Here is a 17,375-nt window from a genome sequence, read left to right as displayed (position 1 = left end):
TATTTCCTTACAAAAGCTAATATGATTTACTATATACACTGGAATTACTTAATTGAACAGTGTGGAGCCTGCAGCAATTATGTTTGCATCACTTGGGGCCATTTTTGTTTTAGTTATGACGAAAGGCTGTTTCTCTTACAAAGTTTCTTTAATACAGCCTTACAGTATGTTGCTTACAGTAGCCCATGGTAGCTAATGTAAGATAATCAAACAATTGTTGTGTGATTGAAATCGCTGAGTCAGTTTGGTCCTGTTTCACTTGCTGTAAAACGTCTTAACTGAATCTTGGAACATTTACAGAAATGTAATATGCTGTCATTGTGTCGCAAGTGTTCTTTAAAAGTTACGAAATAGGAGGAGGAGTAGAAGTACACCATGTACCTCTGACTTGCGTTCACTGCCAACAATTAATCAATAATGTATTGAAAAGTTATTTGGCTGATTGTTGTATATTGGCTCAGCCAGGTTATATGGGAGGCCCAGTCTACGTACAGATCACTAATTTTGAAATATTAAACTTAGTTTTCTTTTCTTTAATTTTTCATCCTCGTGTAGAATGCTATCACGAAACACACATTTGGTTGTTTATAGCATAAAGAACATCTGATTTAATGTGAGGTAGGGAAATAATCATTTGAGTATGTGTATATAAATATGTAATTTACAACAGCTGTAAGATGCTTGAAAAGCTGGAAAATGCACCTTGAAAATGCTTGAAAAGTGCTTGAATTTGACATTTGAAAAGGTGTAAGAACCCTGCAGGCAGTTCAGAGAGAAAGGAAGGCAGGTAGCTTTGCATGACATTCTTCTGGACGTGTTTCATTGTGGTGATAGTGAGGATAGTCAATCCTTTTGTTGACGAGACAGTAGTGACGGCCATCTTGGTGACGTGTGTTGTTCTGCTAGACCGGAGATGTAGTTCATTGAGCGTTTCACACAAACAAATGTTACTTCACAGTTTTACGAAACTTTTTTTTTTTTACTTGCAAAATTATCTTTTAAATTGACAAGTTATGCATTGAAGTCAATGGAGAGAGAAAGGTTATCTTTCGATCTCGTTTGAATTGTGCCACAAATTACACATATGTTTGTCAATTTAAAAGATAATTTTGCCAGTCAATAAAAATGTGTCGTAAAACTGTGAAGTAACACATTTTTGTGTGTGAAACGGTCAATGTGTAATTCGTGGCACAATTCAAACGGGATCGAAAAATAAAGTAGATGGGAGTGGCGAAGTCACGCCCATCTACTTATCTAACTTATCTTTCGATCCCGTTTGAATTGTGCCACGAATTACACATGTTTGTCAATCTTAAAAAATCATTCTCATGTCAAAAAAGTCGCAATTTGTCGCAAAACTGTTGAAATATAAGACTATGAAAAATACGCAACTAGAAAGACTACAAATCCCAGAGTCGCGTAAGTGATGTCATAACCGATGTCACAATTGTTTTACTCCACCAAATAAGACATAGCTAAGATAAGATAACTTTAGCAAGATGCCTGTGTGCTTAGTACCAGGTTGTTATCATACCAGCAATGGGTCTTGCTCGTTCTTTCGCTTCCCGTATGATGAAAGGACCAGGAGTGGCTGGATCAAGTTAGCTACCTAGCTAGTAGCAAGCACGTTAGTTAGCATTACAGCCTTAGCCTTAACATGAAGTAACACCAAGTAACCCAACATGTTAAACAGTAAGAGTAGTAGTCATATTTCGTGAACCCTTTGGAGAGTAGCCTACTGTCACACCGGTGTGATCATTCTATAATACACCATTTAAGCCTGGGGGAGAAACGCTAACGCTACATTAGCATCGGCGATCTGTTCTACTTCACGCTATCTGCACAAATGGTTGACATTAAACATTAAAAAGATCAGGCAGTTCAGAGAGAATCAAAGGAAGGCAGGCAGCTTTGCATGACATTCTTCTGGACGTGTTGATAGTGAGGGTAGAATCCCTTTTTTGACAAGACAGTAGTGACGGCCATCTTGGTGACGTATGTTGTTGTGCTTGTCTGCGAGACCAGAGATGTAGTTCATTGTGCGTTTCACACAAAAAAATGTGTTTCTTCACAGTTTTACGACACGTTTTTATTTTTTTGACTTGCAAAATTATCTTTTAAATTGAAAAACATATGTGTAATTCGTGGCACAATTCAAACGGGATCAAAAGCTAATCTTTCTCTCTCCATTGACTTCAATACATACTTTTTCCGAAATAAGGTCCCGCTCCCCCGGAAGGGGAGGGACTTTGCCACTCTATACTTAAACAGGTTTATTACCACCACTCAACAATGGAGTGTATAGGTTTGGTACTTTCTCCAGAGTTGTGATCTTTGGTCCAGCTCTCTGTTGGATTAGCTGGAGATGTCCCTCTGTCCAAGGGCAGATTTAAGTGCTGCCTCGACCTCAACTAACAGAAAATAAAACTGTGTGAGGTTGCCGGGAGATTATAGAGTTTGGCTTAAATAAAGACAATTAAGTTACCTCTTACCGCTCTGTCTGCCTCGTTTAAACTTTTCTGCTTTATCAGGAGAAGCCATTTACTCTGTGATTCATAGCAGTGTTCAGGCAACAGATGGTTAAGTATAGTAAATGGTACATTGAGTAATAACAGCATGTTGTGTTTGAGTGGCTGTGGGATATAATTTGGCCCCTGGCTATACTTGTGCACCTGGATGCATTTACAGTTGATCAATTGAGTTGTCAACATTCTGTTTTTCTTGGTTAAAGATTCCTGCCTTCACATGGGAACACATTTACTGCCTTTATGTCGTCAGGGGGATTTAAAACAACATTTAAATATGACAAGCTCGACCTCATTCCACGTTTAAAAACGTATACAAATATTCACCGTAAAAAATATGGTTTATATGGTTAAAAGAAATAAAAATTAAATTTGTTCAAATGTCCTCTACTCTTTCTCCATCATTAATAATCCAGAATTTAAGGAATATGCTTTAAATTGCTCTTCTCTTCAGAAGCGGTCCTTATGAAGAGAAGAGCAAATTACAGATGGGGACAGCTCTGCACCCACTGACCCGTAAATTGTCCGGGGAATCAAAGGTCATGTTGATGCAGAGGGTTGACAAGCTAAAGTGCTCATACGTGATGATAAATTACAGTGTGTTCCTGTGTCAAACGTTCCATCTAGTCAGCAGACGCCTCAGCAGCATCCTGCACTCAAACTACCTTCTAACTGGAGTGCATTACTGCAGCATTGGTGCTCTTCATCTTCTCCTCCCTAGGGTGAAGTGTATCTTCTTGTTGTTCTTTAAATTATACTTCTCTAATTTGAGAATCAAATATGCTACATAATTGTTATATGACATATTATAAATATTAGTTTTGGGCCAAAACTGAAATTAATGTGCATGGATAACACATTAAAGAGTTGTGTTGTTAAGCCTGATTGCTGGTTTTGATTTTATAGTTTGTTAAATGAGATTAACTAATGGTTAAATGATAAAAGATATTAGTTTAAAACAAATATTTTGCACCTGTGTTTTATGTGTTCATTATTATGCTTTTGACAAAAGATGATCCAAACACTGATGAGAGATGATTTTTCTATTATGATTGGCTGTCTCAATCATTGTGATTGAATGTTTCAATCTTATTATGTTGTTCTTAATGTGATTGTTATTGATGCAATTGATGTTGTGTAAGTCCACACTCAAATCTGAAGTTTCCCATTGATTTAAGTATTACAAAAATATTATTAGACTAAGGGTTTAGATTATCAAAATTGATAAAAAGAGAAGAACTGTTGGGGAAATATTTTCCAAGGCCCATAACTTTGACCCAGTTTATCAGTTCAAACTGTCCTGACTGAGCACATGCACCTGTAACCTTGGCTGCTGTGCTCTCAGTGTTCTGTCTCCCTGTTCCTGCCTGTTGGCGTCAGCTGATTGAGGTGTTATGATTCTATCTTGTTATGCACAGTGTTGATGATTCTCTCTGAACTAGCTAAATACATGGGTCTGGGGTAGAGTTCTTCAGAATTGACGTGGCAACTCGACCATGATGTCAGAACCTCTGACTCTTTGACTTGTTTTGGGAATTCTCCAGCCAAAGCTCCAAATAAACCCATCAGTGTTTGACATCTAAGCTCCAGCTCTCCCCGTGTCTCCTTTTGAGTCGGTGACTCCCACTGCATTGCTTCACAGAAGTTTTCCCCCCACAATTAACACCATGTTCAGTTTTCTGCATGCAGAATGTGCATCCGGCAGGATGTTGAACAGTCAGACAACACTGTATCGAGCAGGGATCAGAACCAATCCACTGATCCTCTTTCCCCAGAGGCTCATCCAGCTTTGGAGCCTCTAAGATCCCTGCACGATATATTACTAAGAACCAGCACTGGAGGAGCTAAGCTCAAGGTTTCTCAAGTTCATTCTCCAATCTAACCCACTTTTAGTGTTAATAGGAACGTTTTTACGTTGACAATAAGTTATTTCCTCTGTTAAGCTTCCATAAATTCCTTTATTTGCTTACACATATAACATCTCTTGACACATACATACAGTAGAGGTCATCTCATATGTCAAATTATAAGATTTCTAAGGTCTGAAAGACAGTTGATGGGATAAGTATACCGTGTGATATCTCACAAAAGATCCTTGAAGGAAAAGCGAGGTGCCATTTTCTCACTAGAGACAGAACCTGTGGTGTAACCATTGATAGAAAACATGTGCAGCAGGAACAATGAGGTAAAATAATGGTTATAATGTTTAACGTATAACTTTCTGTAAATGTTCATTCCACAGTTCTGGCTCCAGTGACCGCGCAAGCTCCTCACTACCCCTCAAAAATAGTTTCCGGCCAGACTCAAAGTCATTCTGATAGGATTAAGTGCCTTTGACTGAAGACCTGTTCATTACAGAAGATGACATTGTGTAACAGCAAGTTGAGAGCCACGGCTTGCCTTTAGCCATTGCTAAAAGTGTGTCAGGAGGTGCACTGTCGACTCAGATGCCTAGCCAGATCAGGGTCAAATGCAGGTATAAATGAAGATTAACACTGACCTAGTGGTTGTTGTGTGATTTGTGATTTGTCAGTAAAGAAATTATCAGAGGACTTTGGCCTGTACCACGTTACAATCAATGATGCTATAGCTTCATCTGTCACGTTTTAAACTCAAGTTTTCTTCAGATACATACAAGGCTTTGGTAGCCTGCTATGCCTCCTCAGTAAGAAGGGTATTTAAAGTCTAAAGCTGTGTGGATCTCAAACGCTGGCCGACAATCAAATCCTATCCAATCTTCTTACAAGACAGGTAGATCCACTATACCCTGTTTGACTGACTGCGACTATTACCTCCTTAGAAGAAGAAGAAAAGGTCGCCTTTACTGTACATCTTTCAAATCAGGTTTTCACTTCAGTTATTCTTAAGTTTACACAATTTAAATTTTACAATTTCTAAACTATATACATGTGAAATCAAGTTTAAAAGACGTTTTTGAATCGATAAGGAATTGTAATTTAGTTCTAAACACTGGTATAAATAGTATTCACATTAGCTTTTTTTTAAAGTTATTTTATCAAGTCATTGGGCATAACAGCTTACGGGTGTTTACGATAAAGTTACACAAATTCAAAACATTGTCGATTGTGTTTTCAGCGAGCAGTTGTTCACAGATTCAGAACGCCCTATCTCAAAGCTTGTCTCATCCTCTCTCTCCGTGAAGACAGTTTAAGTACAAAATTGTCAGACAAAGAATCCAAAAAAAATATATGTATATTGATAAATAGATTGCATATTAACATAAATGTAGCCTCACAACTCTTCAGCGCCTTTTGAGGTAAAAGAACATCAGCCCTTTATGATTGCATGTTTTTACTCGCTGTATCAAAGCTACAAAGGACTGTTTTACACCATTAACAGATCCTTCAGGACTCAGGCTACTCTAACTGGTAACCCAAAACAGATTTTTAGCCCAATTTCTCCACACACTCATGGCCTGCCGCTGCCAAAACAGCAGCAGCTAAGTGCAGTGTGCAACCTACAGTACTACTATACTGTGTGGTAACTGACCGCCAATAGAAACACTATAAATACTATTGCTTTTGCTAGTTTCTGAGCTTATCAAACCAGGTTTTCCAATTACATCGGAAATGCTTTGATTATTGCTATGATAAAGGGAAATATATGTTGTCCATGTATATATTTTTCAAAAGTTCATGGCTGTGTGTTGGAGGAAGTGTACTAAGGAGGAAGTTTCAAACGCATCGCAACTTCCGGGTAAAACAAGCTTCTCTTGCGGTCAGAGTCCAAAACGTTACTTCATGGTGTTGTTTTCTGACTCATCGCTCCTCGGAGAATAGATAGGCTGACTGCAGACTGGACCACAGACCAGACCTGAATACACTAGACTAAATATAGGCTAGACTGAACCAGACCAGATGCAAACAGGGCTGAACTGGCCTGCAGCAGAGCGGAGAGCACCTAACCTGAGAGAACTACGCTGCAGTAGATCAGACCAGACCAAACTGGCCTAGTCAAGCCCCAACTACACTAGCTGTCGGATCAGAATAGGCTAGCGTAGCCTAGATTAATTCTAAACAGATCGCATGAGTCCAGATCCAAGCACTGGAGGAATTTAGCAGATGGTGCAGGTCTTTGACTTCCCGTCGCCACCAGCTAGATAAACACACAGAAATAAAGAATGTGTTTATACAGGGTGATTGTGAAGACTTGGATCAGGACCAGTATAGATTTTTTTTTTTCCATACCTTTTTTGGTCTCATCATCTTCCAGTTTCTTCTTCTCATCCTCGATGGCCTTCATCTTCGCGGTGTATTTCTCGGCATGCTTGTTCCATTCGCACCTGTTGTTTTTCAGACCGTCAAACATGGGCGTGATCTCTTTGTGGAACCTGGAGAACTCCTGATAAATAAAAGAAAAAGGGATGTAGGGTATCTGTTATTCACATTGTGGGATGCGCAGAGGCAGGAGAGCTTACAGGAAGGAAAATGTTGGTGTTCCAAATACATGATATGCCTCTTAGACAAGGAGTCCGCATGATCCACTGACACATTTTCTTTATGGATGTGTGTGTTCTTGTCCAAATACCATACTGACAGACTGAAAAACAGCTAGTAGACATTCCTCTGGCTGGTTTCAACAGGTTCATCTATATACATCATGTTGTTCAACCCAACACCCTTAAATCAAGAGCTCGTTGTGATCCCGCATGCAAAATGCACTATTGACTCGGAGCTACACCTTTCTGACACAGTCTTATCAAAGATTTACCATATCCAGCAGGCTTTACACAATATTATTTATCACACAGTTGGAGGTACGCTTAAAAATACATGATATTGCCTTGAAAATACAAGTTACACTTTAAACTAAGGCCTCAGTCAGAGTAAGGTTGATACATGAGTTTAGTTACTTTTGAAGCTTTTGTGAAGCTCTTTGAAAGTATCAAAAATCGATTATAGTGAACTAAATCAAAACAACTCATGGGTAGAATATGTTTTTTTATGGTGCTTTGCTGGGAATCAAAACCAAATAAAAGCTGGATTAAATGGTTACACCCCTTTAGACTGTGTTAACATTCTAACAGTTACACATAACACAGGCCAGACTCCCTTTTGCTAGATCCATGTCTGGCATATTTCACGCTTTGACATCCAACATCACCTCCCCTTCAATGTTTATAATAATCATACTTCTAATGTTTCCACAAAAGCTGATTATTACCTTGTACACAAAGGAGCACACAAAGTCGATGAAACCGCACTGCATCTTGCCTAGCTGTTCAGAACAGTTTCTGTCCATCATGGGCTGAGAGAGACAGAGGGAAGAGTTTCAGGTTTACAAATTGCCCTGAAAAAGAAAATATGTGAAAGGTGGCGGGGGCACAAGAGCGGTGTGACCCTTACAATTGGCTGTTGGTCCAAAACACTTCTCTCCAAATCTCCCTGTTCCCAGAATTCAGCAGCGACCATCAGGGCCACCTGCAGAGAGACACACAAGAGGGAGAAATAATGATACAGAGGAAATCATTGTGGATCAGCAGAAAAAATGTCACTTCCTGCATTTTTTTTTAACAGTTTCTAACATTTGATATCAAAGGAAAAACAAACTCTGTCACATAAGTGTCCTATAAACCCGGTTTGTTTCTGTTGTCATGGCTTTTAGCTCTCCTATTTCAAAAAGAAAATACCCTTTAGTATATGTTTTGGATGAAATACAGGTGTTTATGCTGAATAACCTGATAAGAGACTGAGGACAGGTGGAATATTAAAATAATGTGATGTGTGGAACTCAATAGGTTTGTCCTAGCTGAACAAACCTCACTATACACTTTCTAAACTGCTAATGTGAAAGCTACCCACCTTGCTCTGTACCTCCCAGGGTTTGCAGATAGCTGACAAGTCACAGCCTGTCATCATCATGGCCCTGGAGGTGAGAGAGAGAGTCAGCCAGGGAGAACAACACGAACCCCTAGGTCATGCAAGGGTTTCAGAAATCAGTGGAATCAGTTACGTACATTATGATTTCCTTCCTGGTGGGATTGTTGGAAATATAGTTAATGGCCTCCTTTTCGTCTGGCATTGGCTCTGTGGCATTCACAATGTTTTGGAACATGGTTCTCTTTCTGCGTGACGAGATAGCAGAGTGTTAGTCAGACCAACTGAACTGAATAAATACACAAACTGGTCGCGTAAAATGAGTCAGTCAAAAGAAAACAACAGAGGTGTACAGACAAACATTGATGGCGGCAGCTTTAACTCTCAGCTGTAATCGGCCATTTTAAGGCTCTAGCATGGGGAGTATTTACGAGAACTTACTTGAAGTAAAGGGCCAGATCAGTGGCGATGATGCAGACGTCAAACAAGTGCTGCACGTTCTCAAACTGACGCTTCTGGAGGTTGCAGAAGATGTTCAGGGTCTGCAACAGACAGTACAAGTTGTCAAAATGTGTCCCACTTCTTGCATTGAAGTCTGATTATATTTACTGTCAAAAATGTGTCATACTTCATCAGCCATGAGCGTCTTGCTGTACTCCAAATGGTGTCGCTCCATGATGGAGGAGCCATGAAGTTTAGCCAGAGGATGTTGACTCCTGCAGAAGAAAGAAAAACATATATTTACACACAGGTTACACACACACATGCAAGCACTTTCTACACACACAATACACTTGTTTGACTTGCTTTGTCTGGTAGAGGTTGTTGGTCCCTCTGTGGTCGATATCGTGGCAGAAAGCAGCAGCCACCATGGCGAAGGCATCTAGATCAGAGTAGTACTTCCTCAGCTTCCCTGTCTGTAGGCAGAGGAGACGAATCATGGATTATAATGTGCAGATGTTACAGATTGTGCCCTCCAATTAAATGGATTATGTGTCCAGAACAAGATGAAAACAGCATTTCTCAATTCTCACATCTTATTTGATATGGTGTTTTAGACCATTCAAATCTAGAAACACTTTGGCACCCTGTACATACTGATAGTATTATCTTTGATGATTTAATATCCCTTTAAAAACGATTACATATTAAACCTGTATTGGTGCGTTTCTCAGTTAACTCAACGATGGATAAAACATATTATGAGCCTATATACACATTCTTGTAAAACATAGCAGCCTGTGTGAAAATAGTGTGCAGTGAGCTGTAGTGTCAAAGTCGATAGCATCGAATACAGATGTGAAATGGAGAAATACAAGACGTTTTTTGGGGTTCAGATGCAGCAGATGTTTTGGAGGCGTTACCTGCAGCAGGCAGAACATGGTGTGGCCCACGTTGAAGCCGTGCCTCCAGTTGTGGTAGGTGATGGAACGGTAACCCTTCCTCACCGTGAACATCCATTTGGTCAGTGTCTGAGTGGGAGAGTGGGAGAGTTGATCGTTTGTGAGGGTTTTTAGACGAGCTATCGCCAGGACATAGCATCTCCTTGCAGAGTAATCCCCAGGGCAGATTATCTTTCACACCAAATGATGAACATGGATAATATTGTTTCTTTAACATAATGAAATGTAAGTTTTATATGTGTGTAAAATACATACTATTGAAATCCAAGCCTGCTATGAGTGTAGCAGTATTAGCAGAACAAAGGGATATTCTCCAGCTACTAAGGGACCGCCAGAAGGAGCAACACATCAACGTTAGTGTCAAACTTCATGCACTCACCTCTGCAGGAACTTTAAACTTTTCCACAACTCCGAGCTCAAAGAACATGCGAATGCCGGCTCTGATGAGGTCGGTCTCGGAGACGGGGAGGTCACTGAAGGAGAACAGGTACAGGTTCTCTCCGGTGACATTGTCAGCTGGCGGGCAGTTTGCTCTCTGAAGAAAAACAACAACAGATTTCACTTAGAATACATCCATTAGTCATTCAACGCTTGCATGCATATTCCCCTTTCAAGAAAAGAATACTCCCAAATCCATTAAAATGCTGATATTTAATGAAGTCTGCGCGTATACACGTTTTTAAACCTATTCATACATGTGTGCTTTGATAGGTGTAAAGTAATAATATTTTGTGACACCATTTTTTCATCTCATTGAAAGTATTTGTCCTGAAGGTTAGCAAAGTAAAAACATACCAACAGTTTGTACATCTCTTTCTGGTCGAGGTCTTCGGGCTCTGCGTCAAACTTCTCATTGGTGTTCTGGTTAGAAAAGAGAGATCAGCACATTGTTATGGCTTACATTGAATGTATGAATGTGCTGCCATCACCTACAGACATTAGACAAGCTAACACCATCATGTTATTCCAAGAACTCAAAGCAATCGTTTCCACTAGACATGTTCTTAGCCCTTTAATCGCTTCTATTGGAAGACTGCTGAACTAAAAGCTATTCAGGGAGCATTAACCTTTGACTGCTGTTAATCCCTGCTCGAGTGGCCTCTTGATCAAAGGCTGAGAGATCAAAGGGTACGTTTCTGGAGAGGAAATGTGGAAACTGACCAGGATGGACTGCATCTCAGCTGAGGTGCATTTGGTCTGGTACAACAGCATCTCCTGGGCGATATCCTTCCTCCACTCCATACGGTTCAGCCTGTCATAGGTGTCGCAAACCAGCACGGACCAACCCAAGAACTGAGTCAGGGCCTGGCAAAAACAACCAGAGTGAGAAGGAATGAGAACAAATAAACACATCTGTACTTTTCCTTCACTCCTGGGACACTCCAGGAAACACATCTCAGAGTGTTATGAAGTTACTGCTTTCAGGGACATTTTGTTAATTGACAGACAACAATGAGATCCCAAAGGACAGGAAATAATGATAATAAAAAGTGAGAGAGAGTGTGTGGAGCTGACCTCAGTGATCTGCTCATCGTGTTCATCAAATGGCTTGCCGTCTTTCCTGTTGAAGAAAGTGGCGATGCCCACAATTTCTTCCTTCTTGTTGACAATGGGCAGCGACAGACAGTTTTTGATAACAAAACCTGATTCATCCACAGCCTCTTTCTGCAAGACATTGCAAAAAACGATGTTAAAACCATGCATGAAGTTTAAAGCAAGTCTCAATTCTTCTTGAACACGGATATCTTAACAGTATGACATAAAAAGTGCATATTTAACATTATATGGAATCCTATACTGGTGTGTTTTGATAGAATCGGAGGGATGAAACCCTCTTTAGTGGTCACACATGCAGAGCACACAGCACACACAGTGACATGTGGCCTCTGCATTTAACCCATGCTAGTACCAGGAGCAGTGGGCAGCTATTGTCCAGCGCCCGGGGAGCAATGGGAGTGGGGGGTTGTCTGGTGCCTTGCTCAAGGGCACCATCAGTGTTTGGATGCAGGGTAAAAGTGTCCTCACCTGGAAAGTGAAGAAATCATCTGCAGCCACGTTCATCATGTTGCAAATCTGCACGGAAACACATTAAAAACGTTAAGATCCGGCGCTTTGCAAATATTATTATTATTAAGCTGCTATTTCTTATCAATCTTTGCAACAACTTTTTCTTACTTTTAATTGTCACAAAAAAACCTACATTTATCACATATTACACCTGTTTTAACTTTATTGCATATTTTTTGTTGCAATGTGTTCAACTTTTTAAAAAAAAAGTACAATGTCTAGCTGCGAATTGGGATTCAATACATGAAAATTAAATGTGTATTCATTGGTTTACACTGACACAAATCCTGCCTAGCCACATTATTCTGTTTGTGTGGATGTGGATACGTGTCTGTTCATATTCTACAAGTCAGCTGCCCTTTATTTTGTATGCTTCTCTAATTCCAGTGATCCTCGTACAGAACTGCCCTGCGGCAACAGTGAGACTTACAAAGCCATTCTCTGCAACGTAGGTCGGCAGGCCGCTAACAAGAGCCCAGTGATCTATAGGCGGGCCACTGTAAAAGAGAGAGAAACACAGAGAGTTGAGTGAGAAAGTTATGTTCTGATATACAAAATAAACAGTTTTGACCCACATTTTACGAAAACCATACCAAATAACCCCAAGAATAGTCGGTGGACCATCTTAGCACATGCTTTAAATGTGAGTTTAAGATCAGACTCAAAACTAAGTCAAGACTTTTATTTTAAAAGATGCAATTTTTTGGACTCCAAACGTGTCCAGTTTTTTTCATGCTGTATTTTGAAATGCATTGTGTTAGATTGAGTGGATTTGTAGCTTCTGCTGCTTACGGTATGACTTTGATTTCTTCTTTGACGCCTTCCAGGAGGTAGTCAATAATCTTGTAAAAGATGATTTCCTGTAAAACAATAAGAAGCCTGTTAGACATGATTGATGTATCTAAACTGTGTTAGACAATAGAACATGTGAAGCAAGTGGGAATTCAAATTCTACATGAGGAAATGAAGTTAGTTACCCTGCCGTCTGGCGTCTTTGGTCCTTTATAGGGTTCCACATCCCCCAGTTTCACAGGCCATTCATCATAGAATTCCTACAGGGGGAAAAACACAGACAATACCAATTATGGATGCCCGTCAAAATAAATGGTTTTCTATTTGATCTTAAGTGTAGAATTGTATATATTCTGCAACACCAACCTTCTCTTTGGTCATGTCCAACAGGCCCACTGAGTATCTTTCACATCCGAGATAGATCCTTACAGTGTAGAGCGCTTTGTGGAACTGTCTCTCAATGTCTGTCAACTCCTCAAAGACTTTACTGGCCGACCAGAGCAGCACCTACAAGGGAAACGACCACAATGGATGCGGGTGTAATTAAATGTGTAGCTGTGGCATATAGTTTGGGCACCGTTATAAATAAATACAGATGAATTACAGAATACTCAGGGTTTAGTTTACCTGACTCCTTCTGGACTCCACATTGAACATGTAGTTTGTGTGATGCTGCATGGCGATGACTTGGGCAAAGTTCATGTACTTGTGGAAGAGCTAAGGACCAAATTAGATTAGAGGTTTCATCAATACACAACAGCAGACTTTCAGACTATGACAGATGGGAACTTTAAAAGCTCAAAAGTCTCATTTGACTTCTTTTCCATTAGCAAAGCTGTGATTATTCAAGTGGAGTAAATATATCGGAGGGATTTTTCTTTCCCAGATCAGTAAACCATGACCCAAACACAAGTGATTCTCGTGAGTAAAAGTCCCCATTTGGTACATTCGTACAAAGATTACATGTTTTGTTCATGGATTTAAACAAAAATACGTGTTTGAGGCTTGAAAAAATCTATTACACTTGTGATTTACTCGTCTTTACTTTTGTAAAGAGAATCATGAACCAAAACATAGGGATGTAGACATTATAATAAACTCTATTTTAGCAGTTCAAGGACCAACAGATGTCGTTATTTTCTATTTATGTTCCTGCGAATCACCATTACAGCCCCAAGAGTAAAACATATGCATTTCTTTAAGGAATGGTTGAGTTTATTGCCTCTGTTTATGAGACACAGTAGTGAATGTTCTTCGATATAGACTGATAATATATTCCCAGTTAAAGGTGTAGGTACGTTTGAGAAACCGGCTCGAGTTACGCTTTTTGTTATATTCCATGGAATGCTCTTAACATCCCGATAGCAATGAATATCTGAAGTACTTTGACAAAACATCCATAAAAAAATGTCATCTGTGGAAGCTGTAGTACTGTAAAAAGCACGACTAATCATTTTAGCCGGCCCGGCTAAAGTAACTGGATGGCCAACCTGCCTGTCAGCCTTCCATCTGTGCACAAACGTATCTCGTGCCCTCATTGGTCATGTGCACGTTCGTGTGTGTTGGAGGAGGGGCTCTGTAAGGAAGTGGCAGATTTTTTCCGGTGTATTTTCAAATTCTAGCGCACTCGAGCTGGTTTCTCCAAAATTACCTACCCCACCTTTAAATCCATATTTTTAAAGTATATACCTAGAAATGTATGAACATAACATTCCTGTAAAGTAGAGTGTAAAGTTACAATGTATTAATACACGAGGGGGAAAAACACTCTGTTTCAGCTCACTCAGTAAATCACTAAGGATTAGAGTCAATGGACATGCTTAGGTGTGTATTCTTACCTTCTCATCCTCTGGAGAGAATGTGTCCGCTCCTATTTTGTTAAGTGCCATGACAACTCCAAGGCACTCTTTTTCAGCCATCAGAGGAAAAGTAAGCGTGCATTTAGTCTTGTATCCGGTCTGTTTGTCCACAAAGTCAGAGAATTTGGAGTTCTGTGTGAGGAGAAAAAAAGGACTTCGTTAAGAGTCTGTCGGATTTAAATATTCAGACTTAATGTTTCTAACGGTGATGTTACTTCGAAAATATAAACTCCAATTTGTTGTTTATTCACTAATCAATATTCTATTTTTGTCTACACTTGGCAGCAGAAGACTTAAGGCTTTGAACCAATACCGGTAGACCACAATGAAACATGTTCTCCTTTTATCAGAGAATTAAAACAAGCTTATTGATGATGGAACACATCTGTTGCTGTGCACATTAAAACATATTTTTTAACAAAAATTACATGTGAAGCATACTACTACAAGGCAAATTACTTAAAAATAATAATATAATACAATCTAATTAATACAATTAAACATTTCTAAGGCAAATAATATCACAGTAATAAGAAAACATCGGTTTCACACAAAAAATAACCTTGCAGAGCACACACACCACCTTCGTTACCTTTCACCCTTGACACCTGTTTTCTATCACAAGATAGCAAATGAATGAATTCTCACCTTTGTGATGTCAGGAACATTTTGTGGCTTTTTGCTGAGTGCAGTGAAACCGACGATACCCATATCGAGAGGGAAAACAATTTCAGCCTGTGGATGGACCAAGTTTGCGTCATATTTAGAGGTTGGGGTCACGTCAAAGAGGCAACTGGCGAGCTCAGGTATTCCGTTTCTCGACCGGCAAATATAAAAACCGATCCTGTCGGCCTGTATGATCAGTGCAATTCTTTGTAACACTTTGTGAATGGTCTCCTCCATGGGCATCTGAGTCTGCATTTGCTGGACCAACTCATAGATGATGGCGGCTTCTTGCAGAGAGTTAATATCCTTGAAGGAAGCGGTGTCTTTGACATCAACAGGTGCAGAAAAGGCGGCGGACAGAGCTTCAGCCCGTACCTTCTTGTCAAAGTATTCTTTGGCGAACTGGGGGTTGTTCTCCAGGTACTTCTCCACGCTATCTTTGTCTGCCATTTTGAAATTGAGTAGTGTTGTATTCCCTTCCTATTTTCACAAAAGCATCACCTGCAGGGATACGGAAAAATGGACAGGGGAAGCTTTTCGTTGGCCTACAGGGTTGGGTGGATCAGCAGCATTGTCCTCCACGGTCCCCGAGGGAGTCACTAACACATCCCGTGTCCACCGACAGACAGAATAGGACTGAGTGTGGCTAAGAGGCTGAAAGGATCAAAGTGTCCGCTAATGGATGTGACGTCATGAGATTAAAACCCCTGCTCTAAGCGTCCTTAACCCGCAAATCCCAACGCTGATCATTTTATATCGGGCAACACAGGAGAGAGTGAGACTACTGTCAGGTCAAATGCCAGGTTGGATTCCAGGGCTACACCATGAGGATGGACAAGTAAATACCAAAGACTTACTGCTGGCATGGGTCTTCAGACAAGAGAAAACTTTTCAGAAGTAACCTTGTGACAACAATAGGCATTTGCTTAGGCTTTAACCAGTCTTTTTATCCTCACACATGGACCTACTCTAGTGTCACCTTAGTGATGCTTTGTCCAACAACCCTAATATCAAAATGCTTCACCCGAGCTGTGCCTTGCTAAAGAACCCCTCACTGAACAAAAATAGTACACCAGGATCCTGCTCTAAAATCCAATCCAAACTAAACCTTGGAGCAGGCAGGAGACATTCATTCAGGTTTCCTTGCCTGACACTGAAACGTTGACTTTAATTCAATGTATTATGTCAACAAATGTCCCATATCTATTTTACCAGTAGGTTAGTTGAACGCAATCATATGAAGTTAAAAAAAAAAAAAATAGTAGTAGTTTCAAGTCAACGTTTTTCAGTGTAGTTAACCTCGTCCAATATCAACTCTTAGATGTTACCACTGTTCTCTCCTTCTTGTTGCTTATCGAGGAAGAAGTAGCTAAATCGTGTCAGCAATGTTGTTCAGAGCTGTAATGGCAATGTGTGAGCAGCCTATGTGTGTTCTCTAATTAAATCACCATCCTTATGGAGGTATCAGTCCTAGAACTGGAAATCAGCCAATTACTGGGACTCGGACGCCTGGGCACAAGGCCCAAAACAAAGAGCACTGGCTATTAATAGCTAAGTGCACTGTCTGGTTAGCTGCTGACAGGCTGGCAAGACAAGGAGTTACCCACTATTTTTTGCCGTGGGGATTAAGGCGAGCTTATCAGGACAGAACTACAAAAGGTGTGTGTGTGGATGTAAAGAAGGATATAAATTAGAGCAGGCCATGTAACAGTGGGAGAAAACTAGTTTAGTGATAGTGTGTGAGAGAGGAAAGAAGAGTATGTTTTTGTTGAGTAAGAATACAAAACAATGACTTGCAGCCTAATTTTTATAGACGTTCTTATTTATAGTACTGGTTGTGCAGTCTGAAAAGCCTCCAATGCTCTATGATTGTAAATCATTAAATCCATTGTTGATACATTGTGTGTTTTCTCCACAAGTCTCAAACAAGATGATAATGTAATACAATGAATTATTTCTGACCGCCAATTCCACTATTTTGTTTTCTAACTTAATAGTATCAGTTGTATTTTTTTGTTAGTATTTTTAGGTGACTACTTAATTTAGACTATTTCGTAACTTTTAAAGAACACTTGCGACACAATGACAGCATATTACATTTCTGTAAATTTTCCAAGATTCAGTTAAGACGTTTTACAGCAAGTGAAACAGGACCAAACTGACTCAGCGATTTCAATCACACAACAATTGTTTGATTATCTTACATTAGCTACCATGGGCTACTGT

General features: G+C 39.9%; 1 protein-coding gene across 3 annotated transcripts in view; it reads right to left on the bottom strand.

Annotated features, from left to right (window-relative positions):
• Positions 1-4,519: 4,519 nt before the first annotated feature.
• pde6c (phosphodiesterase 6C, cGMP-specific, cone, alpha prime) overlaps positions 4,520-17,375 on the bottom strand; it is a 28,529-nt gene continuing 15,673 nt past the window's right edge. The window contains exons 1-22 of one of the 3 annotated variants that reach the window (XM_034107404.1): positions 15,132-15,599; positions 14,463-14,615; positions 13,252-13,341; positions 12,991-13,131; positions 12,810-12,884; positions 12,625-12,692; positions 12,263-12,329; positions 11,791-11,838; positions 11,281-11,430; positions 10,927-11,070; positions 10,561-10,626; positions 10,145-10,300; positions 9,727-9,834; positions 9,170-9,279; positions 8,991-9,078; positions 8,804-8,904; positions 8,503-8,610; positions 8,348-8,411; positions 7,892-7,966; positions 7,710-7,793; positions 6,724-6,887; positions 4,520-6,643 (exon numbers count right to left, since the gene is read on the bottom strand). In XM_034107404.1, the coding sequence (XP_033963295.1) occupies positions 6,601-6,643; positions 6,724-6,887; positions 7,710-7,793; positions 7,892-7,966; positions 8,348-8,411; positions 8,503-8,610; positions 8,804-8,904; positions 8,991-9,078; positions 9,170-9,279; positions 9,727-9,834; positions 10,145-10,300; positions 10,561-10,626; positions 10,927-11,070; positions 11,281-11,430; positions 11,791-11,838; positions 12,263-12,329; positions 12,625-12,692; positions 12,810-12,884; positions 12,991-13,131; positions 13,252-13,341; positions 14,463-14,615; positions 15,132-15,599 (2,571 nt within the window). In that variant the 3' untranslated portion in view covers positions 4,520-6,600. Of the gene's footprint in view, positions 6,644-6,723; positions 6,888-7,709; positions 7,794-7,891; positions 7,967-8,347; positions 8,412-8,502; positions 8,611-8,803; positions 8,905-8,990; positions 9,079-9,169; positions 9,280-9,726; positions 9,835-10,144; positions 10,301-10,560; positions 10,627-10,926; positions 11,071-11,280; positions 11,431-11,790; positions 11,839-12,262; positions 12,330-12,624; positions 12,693-12,809; positions 12,885-12,990; positions 13,132-13,251; positions 13,342-14,462; positions 14,616-15,131; positions 15,600-17,375 lie in introns of those variants that run through there. The other 2 variants (XM_034107405.1, XM_034107406.1) reach the window with 2 other exon arrangements.

The sequence above is a fragment of the Pseudochaenichthys georgianus genome, chromosome 19 (assembly GCF_902827115.2).
Source record: "Pseudochaenichthys georgianus chromosome 19, fPseGeo1.2, whole genome shotgun sequence".
Lineage (NCBI taxonomy): Eukaryota > Metazoa > Chordata > Actinopteri > Perciformes > Channichthyidae > Pseudochaenichthys > Pseudochaenichthys georgianus.
Note: the sequence above shows the minus strand (reverse complement) of the source record. Positions and strands in the feature narration are given on the sequence as shown.